The following is a 13,386-nucleotide window of genomic DNA, read 5'->3' on the forward strand; positions in this document are numbered from 1 at the left end:
CCCCAGTGGATCTCTCACCATCAGAGCGCCTCGGATTTCTCCCACATTCCCCATTTGTTTTCTGGTCTGACCCTAGGGTCACTTTCTTACCGTGAGGTGCAGGGCCCTCTTCAGCACATCCTGATGGGCAGCCCCAAGTAAGGAGGGGAAAAAAGAGACACCACAAGACAGAGGCGTCCATTGTCCTGACTTCTCTGTTGTTTGCCTTGTGCTCTGCTTTGGACTCTGCCTGGAAAGGTGACACGTCAGTAGTTTCTTGGTCAGACGTGGTTCTCCCAACAGTGTGGGAGCAGAGCACCTGGCGCAGGTGAAATCTTCAACTTCGGAGATAAAGACAGGGTCCCAGTGCCTCACCGTTCTGCGCAGGGCACAGGGCTGACACAGTACAATCTGTCCCTGGCACCTCTGCACTGAGCGAGCACACCTCCCCCTGCTGCTGCCCCAGAGACATTTCCATTCTGCATGCTCTGAAGGGGCACAGTTTGGTGAGTACCCCAGGTTGGCACCAGGGAGCAGCTCCATTTGCCCCTTTCCTCTCTTCCCCAGTACTCTGCACCCCAACCAGCGAGACTGCCGCCTGCTTGTACCAGAAAACTATTGCCCTTCTCTGTGTACTACATCCCAGAGAGTTTCTTCCTCCCACTGCACCATGGCCAGTCAGACAGTCTAGCCCAGCACGGCCCACTCCCAGGTCCATGGCATGAGAGACCCGTGTCTCTCCTATGAGGAGCAAATGCCTAAAAATGCCATGGAGGCCACATTAAAACCTACTAGACACATAAGATAGAAATACACATTTGCTAGGCTGGCTCAGACCAATGTCCTACCTAGTCTGGTATCTTCTCTAAAAGTTTCTCATAGAAGAGGCTTTGAAGGAAGCTGCATAAAGGAGCTATGAAATAATTTGCCCACTGGAAACATTCCTCCCTGATGCTCATTAAGTGTGAGGCTGAAGCCTGAATGTTACATCACTTATGAGACACTTGTGGTTTTTCACTTTCTCTAACCGTGGCTACTGCTTCCCCATGTATGATATTACAATGCTCTGCATGTGTGAAAGGCAGAGTGAGGAGACATGTTACACAAAAGAATGAGAGCCTCACTCAGAAGGGAAGAAAGAAACTGACTTTATTCTCGGGACACTTACATCTTTACAAGTCATGGTAGCCTAATTGAGCCTCCCTGATTGGTTTTGCCTTTAAAGGCAGGACTATCTGATTTGGGCGCCAGATCGGGACGAGGGGACCATAATGGCGTCAGCCAGTTACAGTGAGCACATGGCAGGGGTAATTCTGTTGAGGATCATTTGGGGGGCAATCTGCCCTGCCGTGGTAATTGTAGAGCCAGCAAGATAATTGTGCTCTCCCAAAAAGGCACTTCAGGGACCTGATTTGTAGTAAAAGAGGGACCAGTAGGGAGAGGAATTCTTCCCAATTTAGCCCCTCATGTGTCATGACAGCTCTGTGGTGAGGGTGGGTGGGTTATTTTCAGTGTAGCAGCGGGAAATGCAGAGGCTGTCCGTGTGCCCGTGCAAAGACCTGCTTTTAACAGAATCTCCTGCGGCAGGAACAAGGGTTAGGAGGATTCCGGTACTCCTCTGTGTCAGGAGGGGGGGCAGCATGGCATGTGGGATCCAGGACGTGGCACTCCTGGTGACTAGTGCAGTAGGCGGGGGAAGAGAGGAGAAGGCAGCTTGAGTGAGCTCATTCTGTCCACTCCTTCTTAATGGACAGATTCCACTCCCAGGTGAGATGGTCGTGCTTGTCGTCATCAGTGAAGAAGGACTTGTTGTGATAGGTGCCCCGAGCCAGCATGCCCTTGGGTGCTTCCTCAATAGGCGTCAGGAATTCGTACTCCTCCGGCCGCGGCCCATAGCTGCCAACCATGAATGTAGCTTTATCCACTAGGAGTAAACAAGGGAAGAGTCCATCAGGAGGGAGGTAAACAAGGAAAAGAAAATCTGGGTGCACGAGTACAGATCACCCAGGAACTTAGGCAGGCAGGCATGCCTGCGGGGGGGAGGGCTAAGGCAGGGAGCGGACAGATTGGATGAAACGGTTGGACAGAATGAATAAGAGGATGGAATTGAAGTGGATGGATGGATCAATTTTCACCCCACACGTGTTGGAATCGGCGGGTGCAGCATGTGTGGGAGGAGCTGTGTGTGGGGAATGTGCCCCAGTCTGTTAGGTGCAGGAGGCAGGTGAGAGATTTTGGGCCGAGGTCTGTACGTAGAATCTGTGTGGAATGAGGATCTCCCTCGGCACAGCCTGACGGAGGCTGTGTATGAAATGGGAGACTGTGTATATGAAAGGAAGGGGGCTCTGTCATGGTTGGAAGCTCTATGGGGCAGTGCAGAACAGGCTGGTTTTTCCTGTGTCTGTGGACGGCTCTGTATAGGATAGGAAACTCTGAGGGGACTGGAGAGGAGGGGCTCTGTATATAATGGAAACCTGTGTGATGAGTGGTGTGCAAAGACTGCCTCTGTGTCTGTTGAAGGCTCTGTGTAGGATGGGAGCCTTTGGATGGGGCTCTTTGATGTGGGGGATTTCTATCCAGGATGGGAGAGTCAGTGTGCAGAGTTGGGAGTGCATGTGGGTGAGGTGTGTTTGGAAGGAGAGGGGGTTCTCTCTTACTCACCTTTCACCCCCGTCCGGTAAGTGTGCTGTACATATTTCAACCCAGACACAATGTCCCTATTTACCTGCAAGAGGAAGTGATCAGGAATGACTCTAATGAGGAGGGTCTCAGTGCAATCTCTGCTGTTCTCCTCCCCTCAACCACACACAGACATTCTTATCGCTGCTCCCACATGCCACTACTCTCCTCCTTCCCTGTGCTGGGCAAGGCAGGACAGGCCTCAGGGCCCAACGTGCTGAAGGAAGCCGTGGCATGTCTCAGCAGCACGCGACGAGTCTTCTTGCAACCTGCACGCTTCTGTTTGTCTAATGTGCTTATCAGCAGAGCTCCTCCTCTCCTTGCTCAAGCCCCCCATGTGGTTTGGTAGGGCAGGTTACCCAGTCTCTCAGGAGGTGCTGCAGAGATGACTGAGAGAGGGCTGAAGGGAGGAGAAGCACAAGGTTCACAGCTGAGCATTCCCATGGTAAACCCCAGAGACAGCTGACTGGAGTCATGCATTCAGCACACAGATGGGGAAAGTCTAGGGCAAGACTGAACTCACTCCCTCACCTCTAGAATGAATTTTGACTGGTTTCCATGCAACCTCTAATTCACCATCCCCTTCATTAGGTTCACACAACAGGCTTACAAAGGTTAGCAAACTTTTTGGTGCCCCTGGTAAAGGTGGTTTGTCCCAACACCCAAAACCTGTTAAGTTTCACATGGTTCAGAGCATCATTTCTGACATTTTGCTCAGCTCTAGTGATCTGTGTTGGCTGCTGATGACTGGAGCCAGCACTGAGTAAACCTATGGGAACTGACCAGAGGGAAAGTGACTCACTTTGAAGTGGATCTTAACTCTGTACTCAACTCCTTCCTTTAGTACAAAGGTCTCTTTCTTCAGTCCCGCAACATCCCCTGTAGAGAGAGATTCAAACAGACAGTTAATCCTGCCACAAAGAGAAGAAACCAGACTGCCTTCCACGGAATGGATGTGCACTTCCATCACCTTTTTCTATAGCGCACCTGGGAAATGGGTATGTGCATATGCAAGCTCCTGTAGGAATCTGCATGCATACAGGTGCATGGATATCCATATGTGTATGCAGGTATGTGCTTGCATGCATGTGTGCACACATGCATTCACAAGAGGTATATGTGTGTGTATGCAGACACATTAAGGAGAGGCACATTCATGTGTTTTGCCCTCATCTTATTCCAGTGAACGAGGTGCTTTGCATGGCACCCTATGCACCAAGTGTTAGCTGTTTCAGTCATGTAGAGTCTCTTGTTCTAGTGAGGGAGTGGAGGCTGGGCATGTCTCAGCTGGAAACTCAGCTGGGCTGCATAGTGTGTGAAGATAAATGGCTTTGCAGTGCTGTGCATGCGCTAAAAATTTCAGTTGAACAGGAAGTATCAATGCCCTGCCAGTCCTGACTTCCTCTCTGATAAGAAGCCCATATAAGGTGAAACATGACTCTCTCACCATGTCCCCGGAAGCTGGAACTGCAAGGCTGCTTGAGACTGCAGTTTCAAAATGGCCTGTTACTCTAACATGTACCCATTTCCTGTGCAGGTAGGGGCTAGCTGGGTAGAAATGAGAGCAAAAGCCTTTCTCTTTGTACAGCGAACTCTAAGATCTGCAGTTCTGAGGGATTTATAAGGTCTTCTGCAGAGGAGTTGAAGATGGAGACCCCAGACATGTGCCTTTATTACTTCTTAGTTTCTTTGTACTATAATTTTACTTTAAATAAGAAACTAGGCCTGAGATCTCCATAGGGAATATTCCCCAAGGATTTACGTCACTTTCCCCAGCAACAACTTCAAATAGGACACAGGGCTCCAGAATTATCTCTGGACTTGAAACTTGGGCGGAACCCCTGATTATTCCCATATGTGACAAAGGAAGGAGTCTTCACCTACCAGTAAGGTCCATGGTGATTGGCGCTGGAGCACTATCACATACCAGGGTGAGCCGTGTGACTACCACGTTGGGAGCTGATGGGTCTGTAGGATTGGAAAGAGCAGGCCAGTTGGTTTACAAAATCAAAATGAGGGGGGAAGAGGAATTAAGGAATCCAGGGCCACTTCCTCACCTCTCTGTTTAAAGACTGCTCTATCATCCTACACTGAATAATACTGGGTCCTCTTAGGAAGACAGAACCATTCTCCTCTACCAATGGGAACTATTCATAAGCTAGATCCCACTACCCCCAGAGGTCCTTTCCTAGAAGAGACCTTCAGGAACATACCTTCCACCACATAATGCTCCCTTAGCTAGAACCAAGCATAGCTGCAACCTGGGGGTCCCCCCTTGGGCACATACCTGAGACCACAAACCTCTTCCTCGGTAGAAACTCTCCCAGACACATGTACGTGCCTCCACAAGCTTTGGCCCCATCCTAGACACCCCTAGCCACAGACCTGACACTATGGATCCTCTCTCCATTTGAGTCCCTCCACCCCGTCAGGCATATATCTGATAGCTTGTTCCCATACCCCAGGAAGAGCAATTCATATATGTGCTGGACCCTACCCATCCGGGTCAACCTCAATCCGTCCTCACAACACGTCACCATAGGGTCCTCCCACAGCCAGGACAGGATGCACACTATACTATCTCTATGAGCCTTTTCCATCACAGATCCAGACCATACCTGCCACTACAGGCCCATCCCCCAGCAGGGATTTCTTGTACTTAGCAAGGCTTTCATCATCCTTGTCCAGCTCCTGCAGCTCCTGAAGCGATTTCTGGGGTGGAGGCTTATAGTTGAGTTTGCCGTCCAGTTCATCCTCATCTTCCTCCGCATGCAACTCGGGGGCTTTCTCAGTCATGGTCTCCTGGCCTGTGGACAGCAATACAGCCAGTCAGTGGCAGGACAAAGCAGGTGGATACAGCCTGAGGTGTATTTGTTCTGTGGAGAAAGTAACTCAGTCTCCATGGCTGTCAATCAGACACCTTGCACCAGAACCAAATTCTATGTCATAATCTTATACAAAAGCAAAATGCTCAGAAATAAGTTGCTTGTGGGTTGAATTATTCTGTTGTTGTTGTTTCTATATTTTCAGTTAGGTATGCTTCCCCCCTTTTCTTTCTTTCTTATTCCCCTCCCCCCCCCCCCCCCCCCCCCCCCCCACACACACACACACTCTTTTTGGGGCCTTCAGGAGTGACAGAAACAACTTAGACTGAAACAATGACATTTTGCAAGAGGTTACCTTGTGCTGCCCCAGCGCAACCCTACAATAACTAGCCACTGCAAGCAGCCCCAGCACTGATAAATCACTTCACATGAAAAGCCACTGTCACATATAGAAGCATGGAGGGAAATAAAGTTCATTAAGGAAAAGGTTTAACTTTCCTGCTTTTAATGAGTTATAAATTACGCTTAGAAACGCAGAATTTTACAAGGAGATAAAATACCAGATCTCTTAACTGAACGGATTAAATAAACCCTCTTTGCTCAAGAAAACAAATCCTACTAAATCCAACTGCACATACCCCAGATTTTGTCTGCTGCATACCCTTGATAATAGCTCACTTCATGCAATGACCAGGTCCACTTCCTGTGCAGGAAGGAAATATGTGGCCTGTTCCTATGACAACATCTACCCCAGCTGCAGATCTTCTCTGAGCAGTAGCATTTCAGCAGTAAGACATCTCAGAGAGGAGAGGAAGTGAGTACTGAAGTCAAGGAGCAGTTGTCTCAGCACTGCTGTAGACAGCAGTTGCTCACTGGATTTCCTCTTCCATGAGGATAATGGCAGGTTCTTTCCCGCATGGAATGCTGGGATTATCCCAGACTTCCAGAGCCACTTCTGCAGTTGATATAAATCAGTGCAGTTGCACTGAAGTCACTAGTTGGAAGAATGAACCTGCTCCGGTGGCTGCACAGAAAAAAGTAAAGAGAGAGAGAAAAAGAGGTGAAGGGAGGATGAGTAGATAGGTGAATGGATGGACAAAAGGAGGGAATGGATGGAATAAGGAAGGAATGGTTGAATGGGTGAGTAGATAGCATTGTAAGACTTGCGTTAATGAATCAGATGACTGTTCCGTGTAGTCTGGTATATGGCAGTGGTCAATTTTTGATGCTTCTGATAAAGGTTAAAAACCGCCCGCCACAATGCTATAGCCAAAGATGGATACTACACATGGATCAAATCATTATTTGCTGTGTGACAGTTTTCTTTGATTTGTTCTAAATATAGTGGTCATTCATTTTAATGACTGACCGTTCATTCTTGTTCCATGGGACAGCATGAAAGGAAGGATCGAGACACTTCCACTCTACCCTTAGTTATTTAAAATGTCTCTATCAATTCCCTGCTAACTCTTCTCCTCTTTAGGTAAGTAATCTTAGTGTTTGCCCACTGGCCCAATGGGAGAGTTGAAGATAATGACATATTTTACTCTCTCATCAAAAAAATTAAATTAAATGAGAATGACTCTCCTGGGATGAATCTGTGAATAGAATTATGCAAGGCAGAGTAACACCCAGCTTGACAGCTTCAGTCACTACCCCAGTCCTGGTGAAAATGATGGAAAAACTCCAGGAAGGGCATTTTGGCAGATGCCCTTGGTGGCATAAACAGGATAGATACATAGACTGACTAAAGAGTTGAGGAACAGACAGATTTGGTCATGCCTTCCAATGGATAATACATATTCTATGAGACTGCATTACAACTAAACCTTGGAGTGGGTCTGGAGCTAGTATGGGGAAGCCAGTGGGGAGAAAAGGAAATCTGAGACAACTCTACAAATGGGGTAAGGGGTCAGATTTGCCAATTGGTGACATCAGTGCAGCTGCACTGATTTACACCAGCTGAAGAACTGGATCTGGAAGTCTGCTTCCATGGGGAAATAACCTGAAATTGTCCTCATGGAAGAAGAAATCCAGGCCTGTCCCAGCACCCTATGGGAAAAATGCGATTGATCCCACAGCTTCAGCATGAACAATGCCTGATGAAACACTGAAACTTTTATCTTCCCCCCTATCTTGCCCACTTGCTCTCCCCACTCCTCATTCCCTCCAGGAGGGACTTTATGATGTGTAATAGAGGGAGACACAGGGGGAGAAGGAGAAAGACATGCTGATAGAGAGAAAAGGAGGGAGGTGGAGAATGGACATTTTATCCTGGGATGTCTGGTTGCTCCCCTTCCCTCAATCCTTTCTCCTACTTTGCCCAGGGCTGAGGAACTTTCCATCAGGTCTAGTGCAGAGGTCTCCCCTTCTGGGGAGTTTCTCTGGGTGCCCTAACCCTCCCAGAGATCTTAGCAAGCCATTGGGCAAGCTGGAATGGCAGACTGCCCAATTAACTGAGTGAGCCAAAGTGATAGGGCTCTGGCTAGTTCCTCTGGAATGGATAACGTCCTAGCTCATTTGTATGCCTGCACCACTGCTCCCTACTAGATGGAGTAGGTCAGACCCATGCCTGACTTTTCCATTTAGAGTTCAAAGGCCCAATCCGGCACGCCCGTAAAACTTCCATTAACTTCAGTGGGAACAGGATGGGCCTTAAGTGCACGTGTGTGTGCACTCACTCTCTACTGTCATCTATAAAATGGAACACGTCAAAGCTTCTCCTGGACACCTCAGCTTCCTCTACGTTGTCTGTCGGTGCACACGCGTGTGACTGTGCCTTGCTGGCCCAGCTGCCAGGGCGATGCCCTTGGGGGCTTCAGGTATATTGTCTATAAAGCGAACGGCCACTTTTTACAATGAAAAAAGAAAATGAATCCTTAAGCACTTTTGGAAAGAAAGTAAAGATTTGCTTCCTGCCTCTAATGCTTTCTCTTGTCCTACCCACTCCCACAGATTCTTTTGCCTTCCCTGTGCCCGGCCCTGCCCCTTGACACTTTCTTCTCTTCATGCTCTGGATTTCAAATTGTGTCTGTGAGGCCCGGGTACTTTTCTCGGGTCATAGGGGAGAAACAGAGGGCTAGAATTAGGGAGCCCCTGCCAGAAAGTGGCAGCTTTAAAAGTCAAAGAGCAAAAGCACCATAATCATTGGTATCAACCAGCCACTCACCCTTAGCCATTTTGGCAGAGTCCAAGGGCTGAAGGCTTCAGAGGTGCTCTCTGTAGGACAGAGAGACGTGTGCTGACAGGAGGCAGCAGCAGGCAGAGAAAGATCTTGCTGCTGCTCCCTGTGCTGTATAGTATCTGCCCTGCGCATAAATAGGGGGCATCAGCTGCAGGGAGGCCATTTTACCAATGCATCTTAAGAGCATCAAACTCACAAAAGCATCCCCAAACGCAGGGCTTATCTACGCAAGAAGGAGAGCTTGGCAGAGGGAATGCAATGTAATTTTCCATGAAGGGTAAACTACTTCCTCTACCAACCCCCGCTCCCTCCCGCACTCCAGGGATGAAAGGTAAAATACCCCATTGCCTGAGCAGGCCTCTTGGGAAAGCATGGCATTACCAAGAGAGCCTGGGCAGGAGACAACTCCCATCACCCTCTCTGATCCTTCCCAAACATTTCTCAGGCTCACTGACAGTGCAGTGCAGGGCTGAGCTCTCCCTGCACAGCCATCTCCCTTTTCTCCTTCCTGCTGTCTAACTTCCCCTTTTGGTGCAGCCAGGATCATTCTCTTTGCATTTCAGACCCTTTCCCATTGTAAAGCTGTGTAAATAAATCCTCTCTCCACCCCAAGGCACAGGCTCAAACTGTGGTAGCACAGTGGGAAGGCTCTTTTCCATCTCCCCCTCCCCCGAGTTATCTGAATGTATACTCACTGGCTGGCGTCTGCGTCCGGGGTCCCTCTCTGTTCTCTGCGCTCAGTTTTGAGCTTTGGCAGTTAGAGCAGGAAGGAAGTTGGAGAAAAAAACACCACCAAAAAAAAAAAAAAAAAAAGAACACACTTGAAGAGGAAGCCCTGAGCTGCAGAGTCATTGCTCATGCTGCAGTGTGCTCACTTTATCTGGAGCCTATCTCTCGATCAACTGGGTCTGAGCAGCATCCTTTCCCCCAAATTGCATGTGTGTGTATGCATCTCGTTGTGTGCTTGTATGTGTTCGGCTGTGGGTGTTTTGTATATTACTGTGTACCTCTTTTCCATGGCTGAATGTCTGTGTGTGGATGTAGGAATATATTTTTGCATGCATTTGTGTTCCTGTGTGGGTGTATATACTGCAGTCCCGATTCTCCTCTCACATTAGTTTTATGCTGGTGTACCTCCATTGATTTCAACAGGATTATTCCGGATGTGTGTATTTGTAGATATGGATGTGCATTACAGAGGCACCCCATCTTACCCAAAATTAAGTCTTCCACTTAAAGCAGGGTGCAAATCCCTAAATTAAGCCTAGTAACTCACACAAATCAATCTCAAACAAGAACATAAAGAAGAAGGGTAAACTTTTATTTTCCAGGTACTTTTCACACTCTTTAGAGCCTGCTTTTCAGATATGTAGAAGTTTTTTAATCATTTCCTCTTTGAAATGTCAATAGAGATTCTATTTTTCTATTCCAACATGGAACCCCTCACAAAGGGCACATATAAGTCCTCACAATCACAATCAGATGTGAAACCTTAGTCTACCAGATACAAATAACACATGAAAGACCTAATCACTCCAGGTATGTTAATAGGCACACCCTAGAATGGTCAAGAACAGATGAGGGAAGGGTGGGTGTGTGGGCACAGCTAGGTCAGAGATATTGTTTCTCTGTGAGTGTGATTGTGAAGAATTGGATGTATGCGCTGTGGGTGATTCTGTGTGTTGGAACTGAAAGTGCGTTTGCTGTGGAACCACAATCTTAGGGCCTCTCTCAGTTCCACTGGTGCCTATCTGGAGTAAATCCACTGATTTCAATGGATTTACTCCAGTTTGACAGAGTTCAGAGTTATGAACATTTCAGAGTTAGGCCTTGTCTACACTAGAAAGTTTTGTCAACTCAAGTTACAGTGGTGATCAAAAAGCGCTGTAATTACAACACTTGTGCTGGTCCACACAGCACTTATTGTGTCACCAAAGCACATCCACAGTTGGTGCTCTAGCATTGATATTGAGAGCAGTGAACTGTGGGCAGCTATTCCACTATGCAACTCACCACCACGGAGAGGATCGCCGTGCATCATGGGTGCGGGCTCAACATCCCATGATGCACTGATTTCTGTCCTGTCATTCCATGGGTTTCCAACTGCATTTCACAGCATTTTTCAACAACCCCAATTCCCTGAGTGCCTGCCATCTCTATCTGAAAGGATGAATCCTGCACTGCTCTCCACTTTTGTTGTCCATGTTTTGAACATATTGCAGCTGGTTATGCAGTATATCATGAGCTCCCAATCAGAAGTGGAATCCAAGGCACCTGACTTGCTGTGTGCCATGCAAACAATGCCGGATTACTGTTTGCATTCACGGAGCATCTGCATACGATGTCTGGCTGCTTTTGGACACGTGAAATAAGCACTGAGTGGTGGGATCGCATTGTTATGCAGGTCTGGGATGATGAGCAGTGGCTGCAGAACTTTCAAACGTGCAAAGCCACCTTCATGAAATTTGGTGCAGAGCTCACCCCTGCCCTGCGGCGCAAGGACACACGAATAAGAGCTGCCCTCTCCATGGAGAAGCACGTGGAAATTGCCATGTGGAAGCTGGCAATTCCAAACTGCTACCAGTTGGTCACTAATCAGTTTGGAGTCAGAAAGTCCACCATTGGAGCTGTGTTATCACAAGCGAACAGGGCCATTAATCACATTCTGCTATGAAGGACTGCTGATAGATGATGAGGATTAGGATGACAACGTGTCTAGCAGTGGTGCCCTAGACAGATACAACACTGATGAAGATGAATAAAGGGTTTAAGTCTTACATGTCACGGATAACTTCCCTAGGATTACCAAAGACCAAAGTCTTTTTTATGTAAGCAATGCTAAAGTTAAAGTACAACATTGATTTTTAAACATTTTCTCTAATATATTTCCTCAGAGCGGGTCTAGGTATGTCATGTTTGGTACTTCTGTGTTTGTGAGAGAAAGGGCTTTTGAATGATACCCAGCTCGACCCATTTCCAATGACATTATAATATCAAAATTTCCACCAACCAGAGACCCTGGAGCTGGGAGCTGGGATAGTGAGTCCCTCCTGCGATGCTACAAAGAGTGACACCATTGAAATGATGAGTCTGTAGATTTTTATGACTCAAATTACACCTCCCTTACCTTTCCGTCACTGACTTGTCCACAAAATGAAATTTTACTACATTAAGCTCCCAGACTGGAGGAGGAAACCTCCCTCCTAAATGCAGAAATCCCACCTGCCCCAATGAAATATACAATATTGCTTGGACTATGTCTATGTGGTAGCTAGTGACGTGTTTTGGAATTCGGTGGGAAGAAAAGTGCAAAATAAATGTAGAGCAATTTCAGTGGAGTTGACAGGAAAATTTGGCCTATTAAGTGTCATTATATAAATGCATATATGCTGTACAAGCATACAAGTCCCCAGGCTGTCTGAGGAACCATTTTAAAGGCATAAATCCTGTTGAAGTTAGTGCTACTCACAGGAACTTACAACATATTTTGTCCTGTTATTACACTACTTCAGTCTACTCGTACACTATTTTATGTGGCGAGTGAGAGTGGCAGAGCTGTGAATACATTCGTCTGGGTGTGTCTGTGCACAATGTGAGGGCCCATGTGGAGAAATGGGTGTTTATTTAACGTGCCTCAGCACTGCATGTGCTAGGCTGAAGGTCACAGAGCAAGTGTTTAGCAAAGATGAGAGGGGACACACATGGAACAATCCAGACACACAGCACACAGCAGGGGCCTCCTGGGGTCTCCTGACTCATAGTCCTCTAGAAGGTTTCCAGTGGCAGTACGTTCCTGAAATTTATTCAGACGAATGAGGCTGCAGATGTTTTTCAGATTGGGTGGCATGGGGTCCAAATCATGTGGGAACCTGAGCCCAGGGGAACGTGACTGGGTGCTCCAACCCTCCCACGTTCCCAGGTATTTCAAGGAGAGATTTGCCTGAGGCATGGGGAGAAGATTGGAGATTTAACGCCTGATTAAGCAGCTTTTAGGCCGGCTAATGTGCTAATCCCATAACTCCTGTCCCCAGTTCAAAGGTGAGGAAGGAAGACACAGGCAACTGCTGCTGCCACTCGTTCCCACCGATCAAACACACAAAGGGAGCAGGCTGGGAGAGAGGGTGTTGGTGAAATGAGAGGGAAAAAGGCAGGGAAAAAGAGGCTGGAAAGTAGAAAGTGGGGGGTAGGGCCTGGAAAAAAGGGAAAAATAGGGACCTGGGTGGGACAGAGAGAGGGGGCAGTGTGGAGTGAGACAGAAGGAGAGATAAAGTAAGAGAGAGAGGGGTCGAAGACTGAGGATATGTCTATACTGCAGAAAGGTGTGCTCTTTCTTAACTCAGGTTAGCTAACTCAAGTTCAAATGGCAGTGAAGGCACAGCAGCTCAGCTTTTAGTGCTGGTTAGCAGGTGGAGTTCAAGCCAACGGGGTATGTCTACACTGCAGCTGGGAGCAAGCCCCCCAGCCCAGATAGTCAGACTCACGCCGGGGGGCTCACACTAGCACAGTAAAAATAGCAAAGTGCATGTTCTGGCATGGGCGGAAGCTCAGGATCTCAAGCCCACCCAACCCTTGGGCTTCGGAGCCTGAGCTCCAGCCCAAACCAGGACATCCTTCCACACTGCTATCTTTAGTATGCTAGTGCAAGCCCCACTAACACAAGTCTGCCTAGTGCCTATCTGGGCTGGGAAGCTCACTCCCAGATGCAGTGTGGATATACCT

At 47.8% G+C, this 13,386-nt stretch overlaps 2 protein-coding genes across 3 annotated transcripts in view; both read right to left on the minus strand.

Annotated features, from left to right (window-relative positions):
- ERP27 (endoplasmic reticulum protein 27) overlaps positions 1-1,162 on the minus strand; it is a 20,405-nt gene extending 19,243 nt beyond the window's left edge. Inside the window, exons 1-2 of the mRNA XM_067558959.1 lie at positions 1,148-1,162; positions 91-298 (exon numbers count right to left, since the gene is read on the minus strand). Coding sequence (XP_067415060.1) covers positions 91-298; positions 1,148-1,162 — 223 coding nt within the window. The remainder of the gene's footprint in view (positions 1-90; positions 299-1,147) is intronic.
- Positions 1,111-9,577, minus strand: ARHGDIB (Rho GDP dissociation inhibitor beta). 2 transcript variants are annotated; one of them, XM_067559081.1, is made up of 6 exons: positions 9,363-9,577; positions 5,277-5,465; positions 4,543-4,626; positions 3,461-3,537; positions 2,641-2,704; positions 1,111-1,903 (listed from the first exon to the last, which is right to left on the minus strand). In XM_067559081.1, the coding sequence occupies exons 1-6, from the start codon at positions 9,517-9,519 to the stop codon at positions 1,704-1,706; spliced, it is 771 nt and encodes a 256-aa protein (XP_067415182.1). In that variant the 5' UTR covers positions 9,520-9,577; the 3' UTR covers positions 1,111-1,703. The 2 variants fall into 2 exon arrangements, with proteins under 2 accessions (XP_067415182.1, XP_067415183.1); XM_067559082.1 differs by lacking the exon at positions 9,363-9,577.
- Between the last annotated feature and the right edge of the window lie 3,809 nt (positions 9,578-13,386).

This window comes from Emydura macquarii, unplaced genomic scaffold, assembly GCF_026122565.2.
Source record: "Emydura macquarii macquarii isolate MOO-44397 ecotype Brisbane River unplaced genomic scaffold, CSIRO-AGI_Emac_v2 contig_2205, whole genome shotgun sequence".
Taxonomy (NCBI): Eukaryota; Metazoa; Chordata; order Testudines; family Chelidae; genus Emydura; species Emydura macquarii.